The 16565-nt window shown below is 44.9% G+C and overlaps 1 protein-coding gene across 6 annotated transcripts in view; it reads right to left on the bottom strand.

Moving 5' to 3' along the window:
• IL20RB (interleukin 20 receptor subunit beta) overlaps window positions 1–16565 on the bottom strand; it is a 36874-nt gene that overhangs the window by 4597 nt on the left and 15712 nt on the right. The window contains exons 2-7 of one of the 6 annotated variants that reach the window (XM_055321069.1): window positions 15678–15828; window positions 13900–14090; window positions 8767–8891; window positions 6648–6798; window positions 3450–3548; window positions 3009–3151 (exon numbers count right to left, since the gene is read on the bottom strand). In XM_055321069.1, the coding sequence (XP_055177044.1) occupies window positions 3009–3151; window positions 3450–3548; window positions 6648–6798; window positions 8767–8891; window positions 13900–14090; window positions 15678–15828 (860 nt within the window). The remainder of the gene's footprint in view (window positions 1–3008; window positions 3152–3449; window positions 3549–6647; window positions 6799–8766; window positions 8892–13899; window positions 14091–15677; window positions 15829–16565) is intronic. The other 5 variants (XM_055321070.1, XM_055321071.1, XM_055321072.1 and 2 more) reach the window with 5 other exon arrangements.

Below are 16565 nucleotides of genomic sequence, written 5' to 3'. Positions count from 1 at the left end.
AAACATTGAAGTGCAGCTAGGCTGAGCTAAAGCCAAGGCTGAGGCAGAGTAGAGGGCAGTGGGTAACATATAGTTCCAGAATCTGTGTGGGATTTAATGGACACTAGTGATCAATTTCTCGTACAGCACTATGGGAAATGCATATACTCAGAGAAATTGTCCACTTAAAAAAATCAAGGGAGAAATAATAAAAATTTAAAACCTTATGGAAAGAAATGTACATAGGAAAGACACTACAACAATGTAGGGAGGAGGGTAAGAAGAACAGAGAAGCAAAAGATAGTTAAGGGTAGTTGTACCAATCTTCCATGGATGAAAGTGGTCATACTGTTACAGAATATCCCTGTTTCTAGTCTCCTTTAAAGTTGTCTGGTTTTCTCCAAGAGCTATGTTTAGAGTGTGGCTCATAATGTATTAGGATCCTTAGGAGTTCTTGCCATTTGAGGGCTCTTCTGTGCACTTGAAATTCTATAAGTAACGGACACTTTATATGGTTTTCTCCCTGGCCCTTAGCCGTCACTCACTATAGGTCCTGGCAGGGTCCTAGTGCCCCTGATCCTGACATAGGGAAGAACTTCTACTGGGCTGCTGAATGTAGACCCAGAAGAAGAAAAATGAAAGAGGGTTAGAAATGGAATACCCTGTGAGTAGAAGGTAAGCATGAGTAACAGAATGGAGAGGAATAGCACAAAAGGTGACTAATTTGATGGAGTTCAGTTGAGGAAGGCTGAATTTTTTTTACCATGTGTGGAAAAGAGCTTGTGACTATCTCAGCCAGGGATGCTTCCCTACCATTATCATTTTGGATTGGTCCAGGACATCTTCTTTTATTGCAAGGTGCTGCTTCTGCTTATGGTGGAGGAGCACCAATCAGGCCAATCCTCCTACAGATAACAACTTTAAAAACTGATCAAAATATAAGTTGATTTTATATATATAAAATATATAATATATAATGATTTTATATATATAAATATATAATATAAAATCAACCTCCCTAAGTCACTGGTAAGCAACCAAAAGTTGACACTTGGAAGAAGGTAACATCACTGGTGAGTTTCACAGCTCCTTGTCTGAGGGCAAGTCTCTCTTGGTGCCACAAACAGTGACAGATACGGGTACAAACACAAAAGTTAGAAAGTGAGAGTTTCAGGGTTAAGTGTTAATGGACTAAACATTCCAATTAAATGGCAGACATTATTGGAATGGATTTTTTAAAATTTTAAGACCAACATATACAGCTATAAGAGACATACTTTAAATATGAAGACACAGGGGACACCTGGGAAGCTCAGCAGTTGAGCGCCTGCCTTGGGCTCAGGGAGTGATCCCAGGATCTGGGATCGAGTCCCGTATCGGGCTTCTTGCAAGGAGCCTGCTTCTCCCTCTGCCTCTGTCTCTGCCTCTCTCTGTGTGTCTCTCATGAATAAATAAATAAAATCTTTAAAATAAATAAATACGAGGACACAGATATGTGTAAAGTAAAAATATGGAAGATATGCCGTACAAACAGTAAATGATGAAGAGCAATATTGTTATCAGGATAAGGAATATTGCTAGAGATAAAGAGGGATATTTCGTGATGATAAAGGACTCAATTACTGAAGAAGACATGTCAAATATGTAGGCAACTGAAACAGAGCATCAAAATATATGAAGGGAAAATTGACAAACATAGAAACAGACACATCTACACTCCTAGTTGGAGAATTTGTTGTCTTGCCTTAATAACAAATAAAACTACACCAAAATATCTGAACAGGATTATCAAACATTTTGACACAACTGATATTTATAAAACACTACTCCAACAAATGCAGAATATGCATCCTTTAATGGTCTTGGCAACTCTGAACCCCTCGGGTTCTTGCTGAAGGGGAAAGGCCTGCCATACCCCCGGTGTTCACCACACCACGGTGCCTTCATGGTTAACCATTTAGTCATTCAGAGTGGGCTAGCAGGGTGCTGATGAAACACACATTGGTAAGCAATTATGGAACAGGGAAAATGAAATGAGTCAATATACATAAAGCCTTAGATCAGTGCCTGTTGTTTAACTCTGCACTAGTGTCAGATAAAGTTAGGACTATGTAGAAGTGCTGGAAAGATAAAGAGAGCTAGTGTTAGGATAACAAGGTGAAGGGGTGTCCTGGAGAGTGGGTCACAGGGAGGATTACTTCCCTGTGTAGGGAGAACATAGCCCATACTCTCAGAGCCATGCAGATATCACAAGAGTGACTCCAGGCTGATAAGGAACTACAGGCAGTTCTGGTTCTAGTTGCCTTGGAGAAACTGACTGCTAACTCCCTCTTCCCAGGAGAGAACTGTGAGAAATCCCTGAGGTGACAAGGATGGGTTTGTTTCCATTTGTTGTCGCTTTGCTTTATTTTGTTTTGTGCTGCCTTGTGTATTGAGGTCTGGGGTGGATGGAGGGCCCAGGAGGTAGAAAAATAGAACAAAGGTAGCTGCTGGAGGCCTGCTTTTGCTTTTCTCCCACCCTGGGATGGGCATAGGACCTACGTGACCTGGAGACTCAAACCTGTGGCCTAGTGTCCACTGTCCATGCTTCACACACATGTACTTTGCCCTGAGAACCAATGATGCTCCTGGCACATGAACTGAATATGTTGGGTTGGGACATATTATTGGATGTAGCTGCTGTTTTAATTACGGCAAGGGACCAAGAATCCTTGCAGACCAGTCTAGAAGAGTAAGACTGTGCATGACTCTTGAAATGCCGAACATCCTGGGTGGTGTAACACACCTGCTCTCTTGCCTGTGCCAGGTCCTAAGGGCAAGCATCAGTGGCCTGACGGGAGCCTGAGGAAGGGTACCACTCCCCAGAGAAAGGGATTCTTTCCCAGCCCCTCTAATTAGAAGTGATTCCTATGACTCCTCTTCTCTTTGTGCAAATGCTTGTAAAGCCATAGAATGTGTACCCATGCCAGGCTAAGGCTCAAAGTACATCTGGTAAGTGTCATGCTGAATGGAGAAAAAAATAGCATTACCAAGGTGTCAGGGAGGACCACCACGGGGCAACAGGAGTACCGGAGTAGCCGGCCCATTTTCCAGACGGAAAGGGGCATAACCACAAGCATCAGCGTGAAGCCAAAAAATGCAAACAGGGCCAGTGCCAGAGGGAGGGTCTCTCCTGGAAATGAAAATATAAGAACAAGCTTAGGAGACAACAGGGAAGATGAAATAACCAATTCTGGCCTCTCTTGCTTTCCTGGCGTTGGCTTTGCACGTTGACCAAGACGGCAGATGCCAACATCCTGAGATTTGACGTATGCCTTAGTGACTAAAATTACCACCATTAAAATCATTCTTTTTAGAGTCCAGATTACGGCATTGTTTCCAGAAAGCCTCAGGGAAGATTAAAATCTTTTTCTTGGGAAGGGAAAGGGAGGAGCCTCATGTGTTAAGCCACTAGCTATGTTAGCACGTACCTTGGCGCAGCTGCCAGGAGGAGGGCAGAGTGCCAGGACCCCGGCAGGATGAGGGGGAGGTGCCGGAAGAGAACAGCACAGAAGGGATCTGGGCGGTAACTGGAAACAAAATGTGTTTCACAATTTGCTCTTGGCATTGGCTCACATTATGGAGGAAAGTACTGACTTCAGAAAACAGTCATGTTATAAATGCGATATATTGAGTCCCTGCTAGCGTTCTGTAACTTACCCCAGTTCACACGGTAGGGCTGGCTCCAAAGCCCAGGGCCATTCTATGAAGTAAATGTATCAGAAAGTGCCAAGTGTGAGCATCTGGAGATGTAGAAGGGGTAATAGGTTCTGTTCCCCTCCTTCTGTTCTATGTAATGTAGAGCAACTCATGTACCCCTCTAGGTCAGACAACTCACCCATCTTGTGAAGGGCAGCACAGCCAATGAGGCTGCAGGGAAAATGGTGGTCTCACATATGTGGCTGTGGAAACTGTACTTTGTTTCAAAGCTTTTGGAAAATACTTTGGCAGTACACCCTCAAGAGATAAACAAAACGTTCATACCCTTTCATTTATTCCTCTGAATGGATTCCAAAAAATAATTTCAAGGAAGAAAACAATTATATACGTAAAACAGTTCATAGCAACATCTGGACTAGGGCAACAGCCTCATAATCAGTCTCTCTCTCTCTCTCTCTCTCTCTCTCTCTCTCTGTTTTTTTAAAGATTTTATCTATTTATTCATGAGAGACCAGAGAGAGAGAGGCAGAGACACAGGCAGAGGGAGAAGCAGGCTCCATGCAGAGAGCCCAACATGGGACTCGATCCCAGGTCTCCAGGATCACACCCTGGGCTGAAGGTGGCACTAAACCGCTGAGCCACCAGGGCTGCCCCCAGCCTCTCTCTCCACCTAAAGTGACATACCTCCACCTCCATGTCCATGTATGCTCTAGTGTGCTTTGTTCATAACACATACCACCAAGTGAAATATCTCATTTGTTTACTTGTTTATAGCCTCTCTCCCCAGCTAGAGGATATGCTTCTATGAGGACAGGGACTTCCCTACTACATTCCAGCAATGAAGCCAGCACTGGCACATAGTCAATGTTCAGTAAGTATTCACTGAATGAATGAATGAGTGAATCAATGAACATCATCATCAAAAACAAGTGGAAACAGCCTAAAAATAGAAATGATCTAATTACCCCAAAATAGGAGATGATTTAATATATAAGACATCAGCATGGTAGCTTAGGAATTCAGCTATTAAAATGGGAATTGGGATATACACAAATTTGTTCACTACAGCATGATTTGTAGTGGTAAGTCTGGAAAGCAAAGAATATATCTATTAGTAGGAGAATGGTTACATATATTTTGGCACATCAATAAATTCACTTATTATGCATCTTCTTTAAAAATGAAGTAGATCCCCATGTACTAATATGAAAAGATGTCTCAATATACTTCTCAGTGAAGACAAGCCACATGCAGAATGGTAAGCACAGTACAGTTCCATTGTGCCTCTGAGCATTGGTATCACACAATGTCTAGAAGATTAAATGTCAAACCCGCCAGAGGAAACCTCCTGAGTGACATGGGTGAGAGCAGAGAACATGTACCTCTCACTTTACATATTTCTGTGTTGTTTGAATTCTTTAACAAACTAGACTTAAATGATTTTTTTTACTTAAATGATTTTTAAAGTTGTATAAAACGGTAATCAGAAAATTCACATGGAAAACGTGCTGAATGTGATGTTCGTGGAAAGAGCAAGCACAGAGTGTGTGTGCAACACGACTACAACGTGTGCCTACACATGCATAGCGGTGGACCAGTCACACCACCTTCAGAGCAATTTGGGAATGGTGGTCCAAATTCTAATGTGTATGCCTCTGACAAAGCAGCTCTACTCCCAGGAATTTATCCCATAAATATATACACACCAGCAAAATGTTCATGTACAAGGTAATTAATTAAAGCATTGGCTATAAAAGTAAAATATTGGGAAAAAAACAAAATGCTCATCAATGAAAGACTAGTTAAATTTGTTATATTTACACACAACAACATACTATGAGGTTGTAAGGAAGGATGAGAAAGTTCTTTATCAAAATGGAAAAATCTATAAGATACATAAAGTAAAAAAGACAAGATCCAAAACAATGCATAGAGTATGCTACTATTTGTGCTAAAAAGAAGAGAAATATATATAAATATTCTCATTTACTTGTTCATTTTAAAATCTTTAGGATATACAAAAAACTAATACCTATGGGGGAGGGGCTGGAATTGCAAAGATGGGAAAGAATAGAAAGGAGAGTTTCCAATGTATCTTATACTTTTTGAATCATGTGAAAGTATTAAATTTTTAGAATAATTTTTTAAAATTATACACAAAAATGTCACTTAGTGGTATTTGAGCAGCAGAATTGTGGGATGTGGAGTTTTGTTCTGTTTCTTTTCAAAGGATTTCTTAACACTGTAGGGTTTTAGACTATAAAAAAAAAATTCAAGGGATGGGGCACCTGGGTGGCTCAGTCAGTTGAGCATCTGAGGTCAGGTCATGATCTCAGGGTACTAGGATAGAGCCCCATGTCAGGCTCTGCTCTGAGTGCAGAGTCTGCTTAGGATTCTCTATCCCTTTCCCTCTGTCCCTCCCGCTTGTGCTCGCTCTCTCTCTCTCGCTCTCTCTCTCTCTCTCTTTCTCTCTCTCAAATAAATAAATCTTATAAATAAATAAATAAAATTCAAGGGAGAAAAATTAAGTCAAACAGAAGAACTCTACATGCATTGATTGGGTCCCTTCCAGCAGAAAGCAGCGATGATATACAGTGGTGTAGGGGAGCTTCTTGCAAGGACTGAGTCTCATACTCCAGGCTGCTTCTCTGGCACCCCAAGCCCACTCTGGTTCCCAGGCTATTGCCATCAGGGTAAACCAGCCTTGCAACATTTGGCCTCAAGCCTAGGAGACTTTCAGGAAGAAAGTGTTCCACTCAGCTGCTCAAGTTACCCCAACCAGCCCTAGGGTGAACTCTTGCCTCTAGGGAAATTAGAGGAAAGCAGAGATATGCACCCGGCCGGCAGGCAGGTCAGTGAAACCCAGGGGAAATTCAGAAACAGAGGAACCCAGCAGGCAGCCAGGCAGCCACCAGGAGGGGCTGTTGCCTGTGCAGGCAGGACTCCAGGGAAGAGGCAGGCCGTCGTACCTTGCACCTTGACACACTCTGCCTGGCTGAAAGGGCTGTGCCTCCCAATGGCCTTCACAAACGTCCGGACTTTCACACAATATGCAGCACCTGGTTCCATGGTTTCCAGGTGCACCGGAATGCCCCTGCTCCTCACCACTTTGACATGTTCCTTTAGGAAATCAGAAAACAGTTACACCCTGAGTGAGGGAAACAGGACAGGAAAGGGCAAGAGGAGCCAAGGAAGAAAAGTTCTAGATATTTCCTTTCTGGGATGCATATAGAAGGTTCCCTCTCATTCATTCATTCACTTTTTTTTTTTTAGGGTTTAAGGTTTTATTTATTTATGTATTTATGTATTTATTTATTTATTTATTTGACAGAGAGACGAAGAGCACAAGCAGGGGGAGAGGCAAAAGGAGAAGGAGAAGCAGACTCCTTGCTGAACAGGGAGCCCGACCTAGGGCTCAATCCCAGGGTCCTGGGATCATGACTTGAGCCGAAGGCAGATGCTCAACTGACCGAGCTCACCCAGGCACCCCTTGTTCATTCATTCTTATTTCTTTATTAAGCACCTCCCACATGGCAGTTACTATTATAGGCCCTGAGATAGAGCACTGAACAAAACAAAGTCCTGCTCTCATGGAGCTCACGTCAGGGGACACAGACAATTGTGTGACACATGTCAGGTGGTGCAGGGGCTATGAAACAGAAGGAAGCAGAGCAAGGAGGTAGGATGATGAGTGGGCATGAAGCAGAGTGATTAAAACAAGTCCTCCCTGATAGGGTAATATTTACGCAGACACCTGAAGGTGAGAAATCTGACTGAGCCTGGGGGCTTGGCACGGCCAGTGCTGCCAGGGGGATCAGCGCACGGGAGCAATGGAACCAGTAGGATATGTCTCCTCACACATTCATCCATTTACCCATCTGTCCGTCCATCTGTGTACCTCTCTACCTCCACCCACCCACTGAACCCTGTGCTACACATTTGAACCTGTGGAGGCTTGTCTGGGCCAAGCCCCAGTGACTCAGGGTACCCGCTCCTCTCTCAGCACTGGCCCTGCCTGTTACCAAGGGTGGGGAGTGGGCTCCATCCCAAGGAATCTGAGGGAGTTGCATGCTCCCTCCTGCCCAGGTCCTGGTCTGTCCCCCATACTATGCCATCTGCCTGGCTGGCAATGTCATGTCCTACTACTGGGCCCTCACCCAGCAGGAGTAAATACTGGAAGCCATTATTATTGCTTGCCCCACCTACACATACCACCTTTCAGGGGAAACTAGCCAAACCATAGCCCCTGTTCAGTAGGTGATAGGACATGTGTTTTTGCCCCTTAGATATTGCTGTGAGGTCAGAGGTAGCCTAGGCCAGCTCTGCCCATAAATCTGTGAAAACCCCTTACTGCATCCTATCCAGACTTACAATAAAGCTCATTTTCCTTGTGCTGACTGGAGTAGCCTTCACAAAGCATCTTGGACAGAGTCTCAGGGTCTGACTATCCCTCAGTTCCTGCTCAAGCTCCAGCTCTTCATTCACTCTGGGAGTGCTGACATCCCACCCAACCCACTCTGCAGTAACTATCCCACAGTAGGATGAGGCAGTGCCCCATCTAGGCATTCTGAATGGCCAACTGGCTGATAATTAGACAGGTTTATTCACAAGCCAGACCCTGGCTCTCTGCCCTGACTTCTGCACCCTACCCTGATACACACCCTTGAGAGGCTTGTGCCAGTTTCACATGCTTTCGAAATCATCTAGATGATCTGGAACACCCTGGTCTCCTGCACCTAAACATGCCAGGGAGAATGGCCGAAAAGACAGGCTGATGAGGAGGAAGAAAGGAACGCCCTGAAAGGTACTATGGATCATACTGTTTGAGTTTAGGGCAAAGAGGCAACCCCCCATACTTCAGCAAATCTGGCCTGAACTTGGGGTGGACCAAGGCAATTCTCTGAAGGGGAGGCTCTAGGATTGTCAGCTGCTCTCATTTCTCCTTTCCCACCCTGCACTCAGGCCTGCTCATGCTCAGGCCACCCCTGCACAGGTGACCGCTTCAGGGGACGGCTTTCCTTACCCACCCCTCATTGGTCTGACTCCTTCCCTGAGGCCGGACTCCAAGGCCAGGGCTGGAAGTCTTACCTTGGCATCAGGCTCCCTCCTCCAGTAAGCCACAAGGAACTCAAATTGGGGTCCCAGGTCTTCCAGCTTAATAACCAGGTGGAAGCCATCCTTGGTGACCTCCATCACGGGTGGGGTGAGGATGGCTGTTGGCAAGATGAAGGGAGAATCAAAGCCAGTCCCAGGCAGGACTGGTTTCCGTCCTGAGAGACCAGAACCAAATTATCAGTAGAGACATGCTGGGGTTGTAGGGAAGGGGGGTGTGTAACTTCCCAGCATGCAGAAGCTGGACTGTCATCCCCCTTATCTGAGACTTTGCTTGCTGTGGTTTCAATTACCTGTGATGGGGAGAGAAACAGATGATCCTCCCTCTGATATATGATCGGAAGGTCAATAGTAGCCTAACAATACCCAGTGCCTGTATCATTCTCCTCACTCCTCCCAAGGCATTTTATCATCTCACATCATCACAAGAAGAAGGAGGGCCAGTACAGCACAATAAGATAACTTTGAGAGAGGAGACCACATTCACATAACTTTTATTACAGTATATTGTTATCATTGTTCTTCTATTATTGTTGTTGCTAATCTCTTACTGTGCCTAATTTATAAATTTGACTTTATCATAAGTATGTATGTATAAGAAAAAACTTAGTATATGTAGGATTTGGTACTATTCTCAGTTTCAGGCATCCCCTGGGGGTCCTAGAACATATCCCCTACAAATAAGGGGGACTACTGTATACCAATACTTTCTTGTATTCAGCATACTCAATAAATGCATTTTGAATGATGAGCAAATTGTTTTAAATGACAAAGACTTAACTACAATTCTTTTTTCACTCCTCTCCTTGACCATGATAAAGTCCTCTGCTCCTTCTTCAGGAGGCACACACACTCAAGAAAAGTGACAGAGTACTCAGGTAAACCTCTCTGTTTTAAAATTTTATAGCCCAGTTCCTCTTTTTCTTTCTTTCTTTATTTGGTGGAGGGGCAGAAAGTGCTCCTCACCTTGACTCATCTAAGTGAGCAGATGCCATTTCTTAATGCTTGCCAAACACCTGCATGAGCTCAGGTCTATACAGAACAGTTGGGTCCATTCTTTGCTCATCAGGAATGAACATACCTGCAGGGGCATGTGTATCACTGTAGCTCAAAGAGTGATATATACTGGCTGCTGATGACTTTCAAGCATTAGGAAATCAGCAGTCTGTGAATGGGTTGGCCATTCTATTCTTGGTCCAAGAATTCTTCACTTCCTATTTTAATAGGAATGTTGGAAAGTCAGAGGATTTTACAAATTCCAGTAGTCAACTCTAGAAATTACACCTTAAGCACAAACACCCATCTTTCACATTGTTGGATCCCAAACAGGGAGGCCAGCAGCCCCTGTGGATTCTTTCCCATCAGCAGACCAAGAACAGAAGGGCATACACAGGCAACCTCCAATCCCTGGCTACAGATGATGGATCCACACTTGCCTGTCAGACCTAGACACTGCAGGACCAGAAGGGCCACCCCAATGGTTGGCCTTGGCTTGGGAAGTACAGGCCTGCACTGGGGTCAGTGGATACTCAGAGGAAAAGCAGTTCCTGGAGGAAGTTTTTGGAGAGCAAAGCATTTCCTGGCATTTGAAGAGCTACCTGGATAGGGGACAGGAGAAGTGAGGAAGTCAGGGACCAACTGTGCAAAACATAACCAGTTCAGAAGCTTCAGTTTTAAGTAAACATTATAAAATTGGATCCTCTCTTCTCCAAATTGATTGAGAATAGAATTAGAGAAAATGACCTAAAGTCATTTTAGTTCAGAGGAACATTCTTGACAGTGTTGGCACAGGAACCTCTGCTCTATGCATTCTATATACTTAGCTCATTTCATCCATCCAGCAAGCATAGGAAGACAAACATGATTCCTGTTGTTCAGATGATGTAACTGAGCCTCAGAGAAGCTACGTGACTTGTCACACAGTTAATGGCCAGAATTTGAGCCCATGTCTTTCCACATTTCTAGCCTCTGCTGGTGGGGTATTAGCCTCCCTATGAGTGGACCTCAAATCCAGCTATCCATGAGAACAACCTGAGGAAATCATAAACTCCCAGGAACAGAACGCACATAGATCACTTAAATCAGACTCTCTGTGGATAGGCCCTGGACACATGGCTCTAAATCTCTGCCGTGACTGGAATGTGTCATCAAGGTTAAGAACCTCCGCTCTCAGGCAGCCCAAGTGCCTCAGCGGTTTAGCTTAGGGCATGATCCTGGTTACCTGGGATGAGTCCCACATTGGGCTCCCTGCATGGGGCCTGCTTCTCCCTCTGCCTGTGTCTCTGCCTCTGTGTGTGTGTGTGTGTGTGTGTGTCTCATGAATAAATAAGTAAAATCTTAAAAAAAAAAAAAAAAAGAACCTCTGCTCTCAACAAGGTGTCCCCTTAGGAGTAGGAGAACCTTTTCAGAAGAGGCTTAAAACAAGATTTTTCACATGCCTGGGGAGAAGTTGGGATGGCCTTTTTCAAAGGCAAACGAACAGATTTAATGTCCCTTTAAGAGTGACAATTCCATCCTCACTCTGTAGCTTACTCTACCTCCACAGGGATCACATGGGATGACATCTTTTACCTTCTGGTGCAGGTACAGAGGCTCCTTCCTGTTCCTCAGCTTCTCCAGCAGTAAGATCCTTTCCTGTTTATACTGGTCTTCTCAAGCACAAGTTGTTACTGCGCACCCCTGCCCATGTAGTTTTATAAGCACTTGACCTCCATCTGACCTGTACCTTCCTTTCCAACAATAGCTGCCAGTCCTTAGCAATGGTCTTGGCTGGAGCCCCAGGCTCTTAGATGCTGAAGAGAGGTAGTTCTGGGTCTTGCCTGGGCACTGCACCCTCCAGTGTCCCTCAGTCTCCTCCAGTGCCTCGCACTGGGAGTCTGCTGTATCCTCTCAGTGCCTGGGGAAAGAGGCCTGGGCAGAGAAACTCACATTTTGTACCAAAATTCTTATTGGTGTCCCATTCTGGTGGTCCCATTCTTGCCCCCACCTCTTCCCTACTCTGCTCTCTGGCTCTAAGCTCTAAGCATCCCTTGGGCAACAATAATATAACACTTACCAATAGCTGAGTGCTATGATAGGATGGCACTGCCCTGACTATTTACATATTTCATCTTATATAGTCCCCGTCACTACCCAGCCAGGCAAACTGTTGCCCTTTCTGCAGGTGAGGAGGCAGGCAGGGTGTCAGGTATCAAAGGCTGAGCTGGGATTTGTATCATACCTGACTCTAGAGGGCCAAATTCCCCTTCAAGTCTGTCTTAACCTTCCTCAGCCCCTTCCAGCTTGGGCCCCCTGATCTAAATCCTCCTGATTTCTACCCAATCTTATACACTCCTCAGTAACCTTTGACTTATCCTATTGCTATAGATGCTGCCCTAAACCTTCTTTTGTCCTCACTCACAGCAGAGGATCTTCTGCTACATCAAGAAAGCAGAATTCACCAAAGGCCTTTCCCCTGCCTTTCCCATAGCTACAGCCTGGTCACATTATTGCCTTTGCCTGTTCTCAGGGGAGGAGCTGCCTTGCTCCTTCCCCGCCCCTCCACTCAATCCTTCACCTGGCAGCCTCATCACCATCCCAAATATTCCATGAAGCCATTTTCCCAAGGACCCATTTAGGGCCCTCCTTCAGGCTATCAGCAGCTCTTTTCCCTTCCAGGGCACTACCTGCCTGGCCACCTATGGGTGCCCTTCCCTCTATTCACTTTTTAAACCCCAAGGCTTCCAGGATCCTGTCCTGGGTTCTCTTTGTCCTCATATCTTGTCCCTGGACAATCTCATTTGCTCCCAAGCCTTTATTAATTCTGGGGTGCCTGGGTGGCTCAGCTGGTTAAGTGTCTGCTTTCGGCTCAGGTCATGATCCCAGGGTCCTGGGATGGAGCCCAGAACCTGGCTCCTTGCTCGACGGGGAGCCTGTTCCTCCTTCTCCCTCTGCCTGTCGCTCCCCCTGCTTGTGCTCTCTCTCCTCTCTGTCAAATAAATAAATAAAATCTTTAAGAAAAAATTTTGTGTTGTGCCTGATCTTGGCCTGTCTGAGCCCAAGGGCCTGATTTCTAGCTGCCAATCAGATATCTGTAGCATGCTATCTTGTAGGAGCCTCCATCTCAAAGAGCCCAAAGCCAGGAGTGTCTCCTGTTCCTCCTGGGTTCTCTGCCTTGGATGATGTTCTCATCAACTCCAACTAGAAGGTGGACACTGTCATTGTCTCTCGCCACTTCATCTTCCAATAACTCAAGCTCTGTCCTTTCTAACTCAGCCATGTCTCTGGAATGTGCCCTCTCCTTCCTGTCCCCTCACTCACTCCTGGGATCAAGACCAATTTTGGCTCAGCTGGAGTGACAACCCCCTTCTCACTCTTCCCCTGCCCTGCAGACTTGTCCCACTTCAGTTCACTTTCCACACAGCATTCAGAGTGATTAGTGTATAAGATAGACCTGGCCTACACCCTCTCTTCATCCATGACTCCCCTCTGCTGATTTCAACAGGTTTCATGGAAAGCCCTTTACCATGTGACCAGCCTTTGCTCCTGCTGTTCTCCAAACAAACACACCCTTTTTACACACTGGCCATTGTTTGCACTCTGCCATATTTGGCCACCCATCTGGATTTTTGCCATACTTTTTTCTCAATCATTTTCCGGTACTATCACTATAGAAAAGTTATTTATTTCCCAGTTACTGTTTCTGGTGAGTCTGATAAATCTATAGATCCTATTGCACAAAGAAGCTGTGCATGCAGAGAACAAATATCAGGTTAATGAGGCACAAGATGGGAAGCAATGTAAGATTTATTGAGGTGCTATCTAGACAGAAAGAAGCAATCCCAGCTCCATGTCATCACTTCAGAACAGCTCTCCTTCCATGTTCCCCACCATCTGCAGACCCTGACGGAGACAGCCAGGAATGAGTTTGAAAGTCTCTTTCAGAATGAGAGGGCATGTGCGAAGTAGTTGGTAATTTTTGAAATGGGCCAGTTAGGACTGTTTTTGTTCATGGTGCTCTGGCTTTTCAAGTCTAGTTTGATGCTAACAAGAATCCTGAAAGTCTCAGTGAATGTGGTTCCTGAAGGTGAGGCCAATGGAAGTAGGGGAGTAAGGAAAGAAGTGCCTTACTTGAGTTTCGATTAAAGGGATGCTGCAGAGTGCTCCAGGCTGAGGTCTGTGAGCCTAAGGTGGCCCTGACACGGAGGTTGTATGGCACGGTGGCAGTGATGTCATCAGTGATGTCACATGCAGGACCTTCAGTGGGTGAGCACCAGCTGCTGGGAATCCAGATGTGGCTCATGTACAGGCTTTCATACTCCCTGGCCAAGGAGAGGAGGGCACAGTGTCATTCCAGCCCCTTTTACCCAGGTACAATGACAGGTGCAAGTAACTGCCTCATTCACCTACTTTGGGTCAGCAAAACAAGCATTTTCTCCACACTCCAGTTCCTTCACTCTATTTCCTCACCAACCATCCATTCTTTCTTAGTCCTTTTATCACTAAACAAGGGAAATGGAAGTGTAAACCCCAGTCTGTCCTGGCCTCTCCATCTCTATAGCAACCCCCCTCCCAGTCTCAGTTGCTGTCATCCCTGACCTTGCTGTGGTCTCCTGATTGATCTTCCAGCTTCCACTTCTGCTGTCCTTCAAACCATTCATCACTCAACATATTGTGACATTTCTCTTTTTAATGGCTTCCAAAGCACTCAGAATGGAATCCAAACACTTCCTTGTGGTCTGTAAGACTCTCTGGCCTTCTCTCTCACTCTGTCCCTAAACATGATATTCCCTCTACACTGGCCTTCTTTTCACTCTTCACATGCTGAGCTCTTGTTACCTTAGGATCTTTGATTACCTGTTCACTGTGTCTCAAAAGTTGTATCCCACTATTCACATTGGTTGGCTCCTCCTATCCTTCAGATGCCAGCTTAAACATCACCTGCTCAGAAAGACCTCCCCTGACCACCTAATTAAAAGGCACCTCAGAGTCCACTCTCTATGGCATCAGCCTTTCAGTTTTCCTCCTAGCACAGAATACTATCTGAAGTCACCTAGAGCAGTGCTGCCCAATAGAACATGTTCTACATCAGTGTTGTTCATTATGGTAGTCACTAGCCATATATGGCTATCAAGAACTTGATTTGTGACTAGTATGACTGAAAAACAGACACTTTAGTGTAATTTTAATTAATTTCATTTTAAATAGCTATCTGTGTCTAGTGCTACCACACTGGACAATGTAGACCCAGTATATTTATTTATTTACTTTTTACTGTCTGTCTCTTCTTCTAAATATAAGTTTCCCATATCTAGAAACCCTGTCAACTGTACCCCAAGCCTAGAAGAATGTCTACACACATAAGTGCTCAGTTTGTATTTACTGTTTATGAAACAGACTGAGTGCCTTCTATGTCCCTGTCCCTCCTCAACAACTCTCAGAACCTGGACACCTGGAGAAAAGCAGACCTGCTTGACCCCAGGTCCAGCTGACCTTTAGGGTCATGATTTATTTTGGCTCCTGTGGGCATGCCCAGAGTCAGGAAAACTGAGGTCTCCTCTCACCTCCAAAGGATATGCATCTCCAATGATTAATCCACCTTAGATCAGAGTCAAATACATTTCTTAAGATTTACTTTAGTATTGGACAGTTGGCTCATTGTTGAAAAGAAGCTCTACCAAAATGTGTTTATATACACTTACATTCCCAGACAGTTCACTGTCAAATCCACAGGATTATTTCCTTTACTTCTTTAACTGTCCTGAAGTCCATGCAGACAGAGGAGGCAGATCATGGGAAATAATCTATCCCTGGGCTCACAAAGTCTCCTTAAGCTTTGGAATGAGGACTCTACCTCCAGGAATCAAATACTCATTAAAGGAAGAAAAATAGGAAACAAAAAAACTCACCCCTGGTACTCAACAAAATAGTATATTATTTCTCCAGGCACCATCACTGGGCTCCATGTCAAGAGATGCTTCATGTTGGTTGATTGTACAGAGAGGTTCTGAGGGGCAGGCAGGACAGCCACTCCATCTGGGATTGAGGCATTTAGACGGGCTGACATTTGGACTCGTATCAGAGGAATGTCACAGCTTCAAATTAGTTTCTAATGAAAGGCCTTACGTGTTAATGAACCAGAAACAATTCTAATGTCATCATATTTTTGTTGACGCTAAATTTTTGCTGCCATAATTGTAATTCTGCCTTTCATGATAAATGGCATATTAACATTAATAATAATAATGGCTAGTATTGTGAGTACTCACTGTGTTCTATCTAGGCCATGTGTTAGATTATTACCTGATTATCTCATGTAATCCTCATGATCATACTGGGATGTACAGACCATTGGTTTCTCCATTGTACAAATAAGAAAACTGAAGCACATTATTTACAGCTTTTATGTCTGATCCACCTAGATGTAGGCCTTGACTCTGCCACTTGCTAACCATGTGACCAAACCCATGCAGACCCCTGCCACTTTCTCCTCCTGCTTTGCCATCATCGGGTGCCAAAACATATTCCTTCACATCCCCCAAGAAGCCAAATGGGGTATCAGCTGCCTGCTGGGAAGTGCAGGCTTAGGCCTGCTGTGGAAGGAATACAATCCCAAAGGGCACCAAGCCAAGTTAGAGATTCCACCCCAGGCAGACCGCAGACCCCTGAGCCAGTTGGGATCCAAGTAACTCCCGCATAGGTGTGTGTGGTGTGCCCAGAGTGTGCACACAGTGGGTCCGTGGTTTTCATGCAGAATCAAAGAGACCTGTGACACTGAACCTGTACTAAGGAGATGG

This window comes from Nyctereutes procyonoides, unplaced genomic scaffold, assembly GCF_905146905.1.
Source record: "Nyctereutes procyonoides isolate TBG_1078 unplaced genomic scaffold, NYPRO_anot_genome, whole genome shotgun sequence".
NCBI lineage: Eukaryota > Metazoa > Chordata > Mammalia > Carnivora > Canidae > Nyctereutes > Nyctereutes procyonoides.
This window is presented reverse-complemented; position numbering and strand designations above follow the sequence as displayed.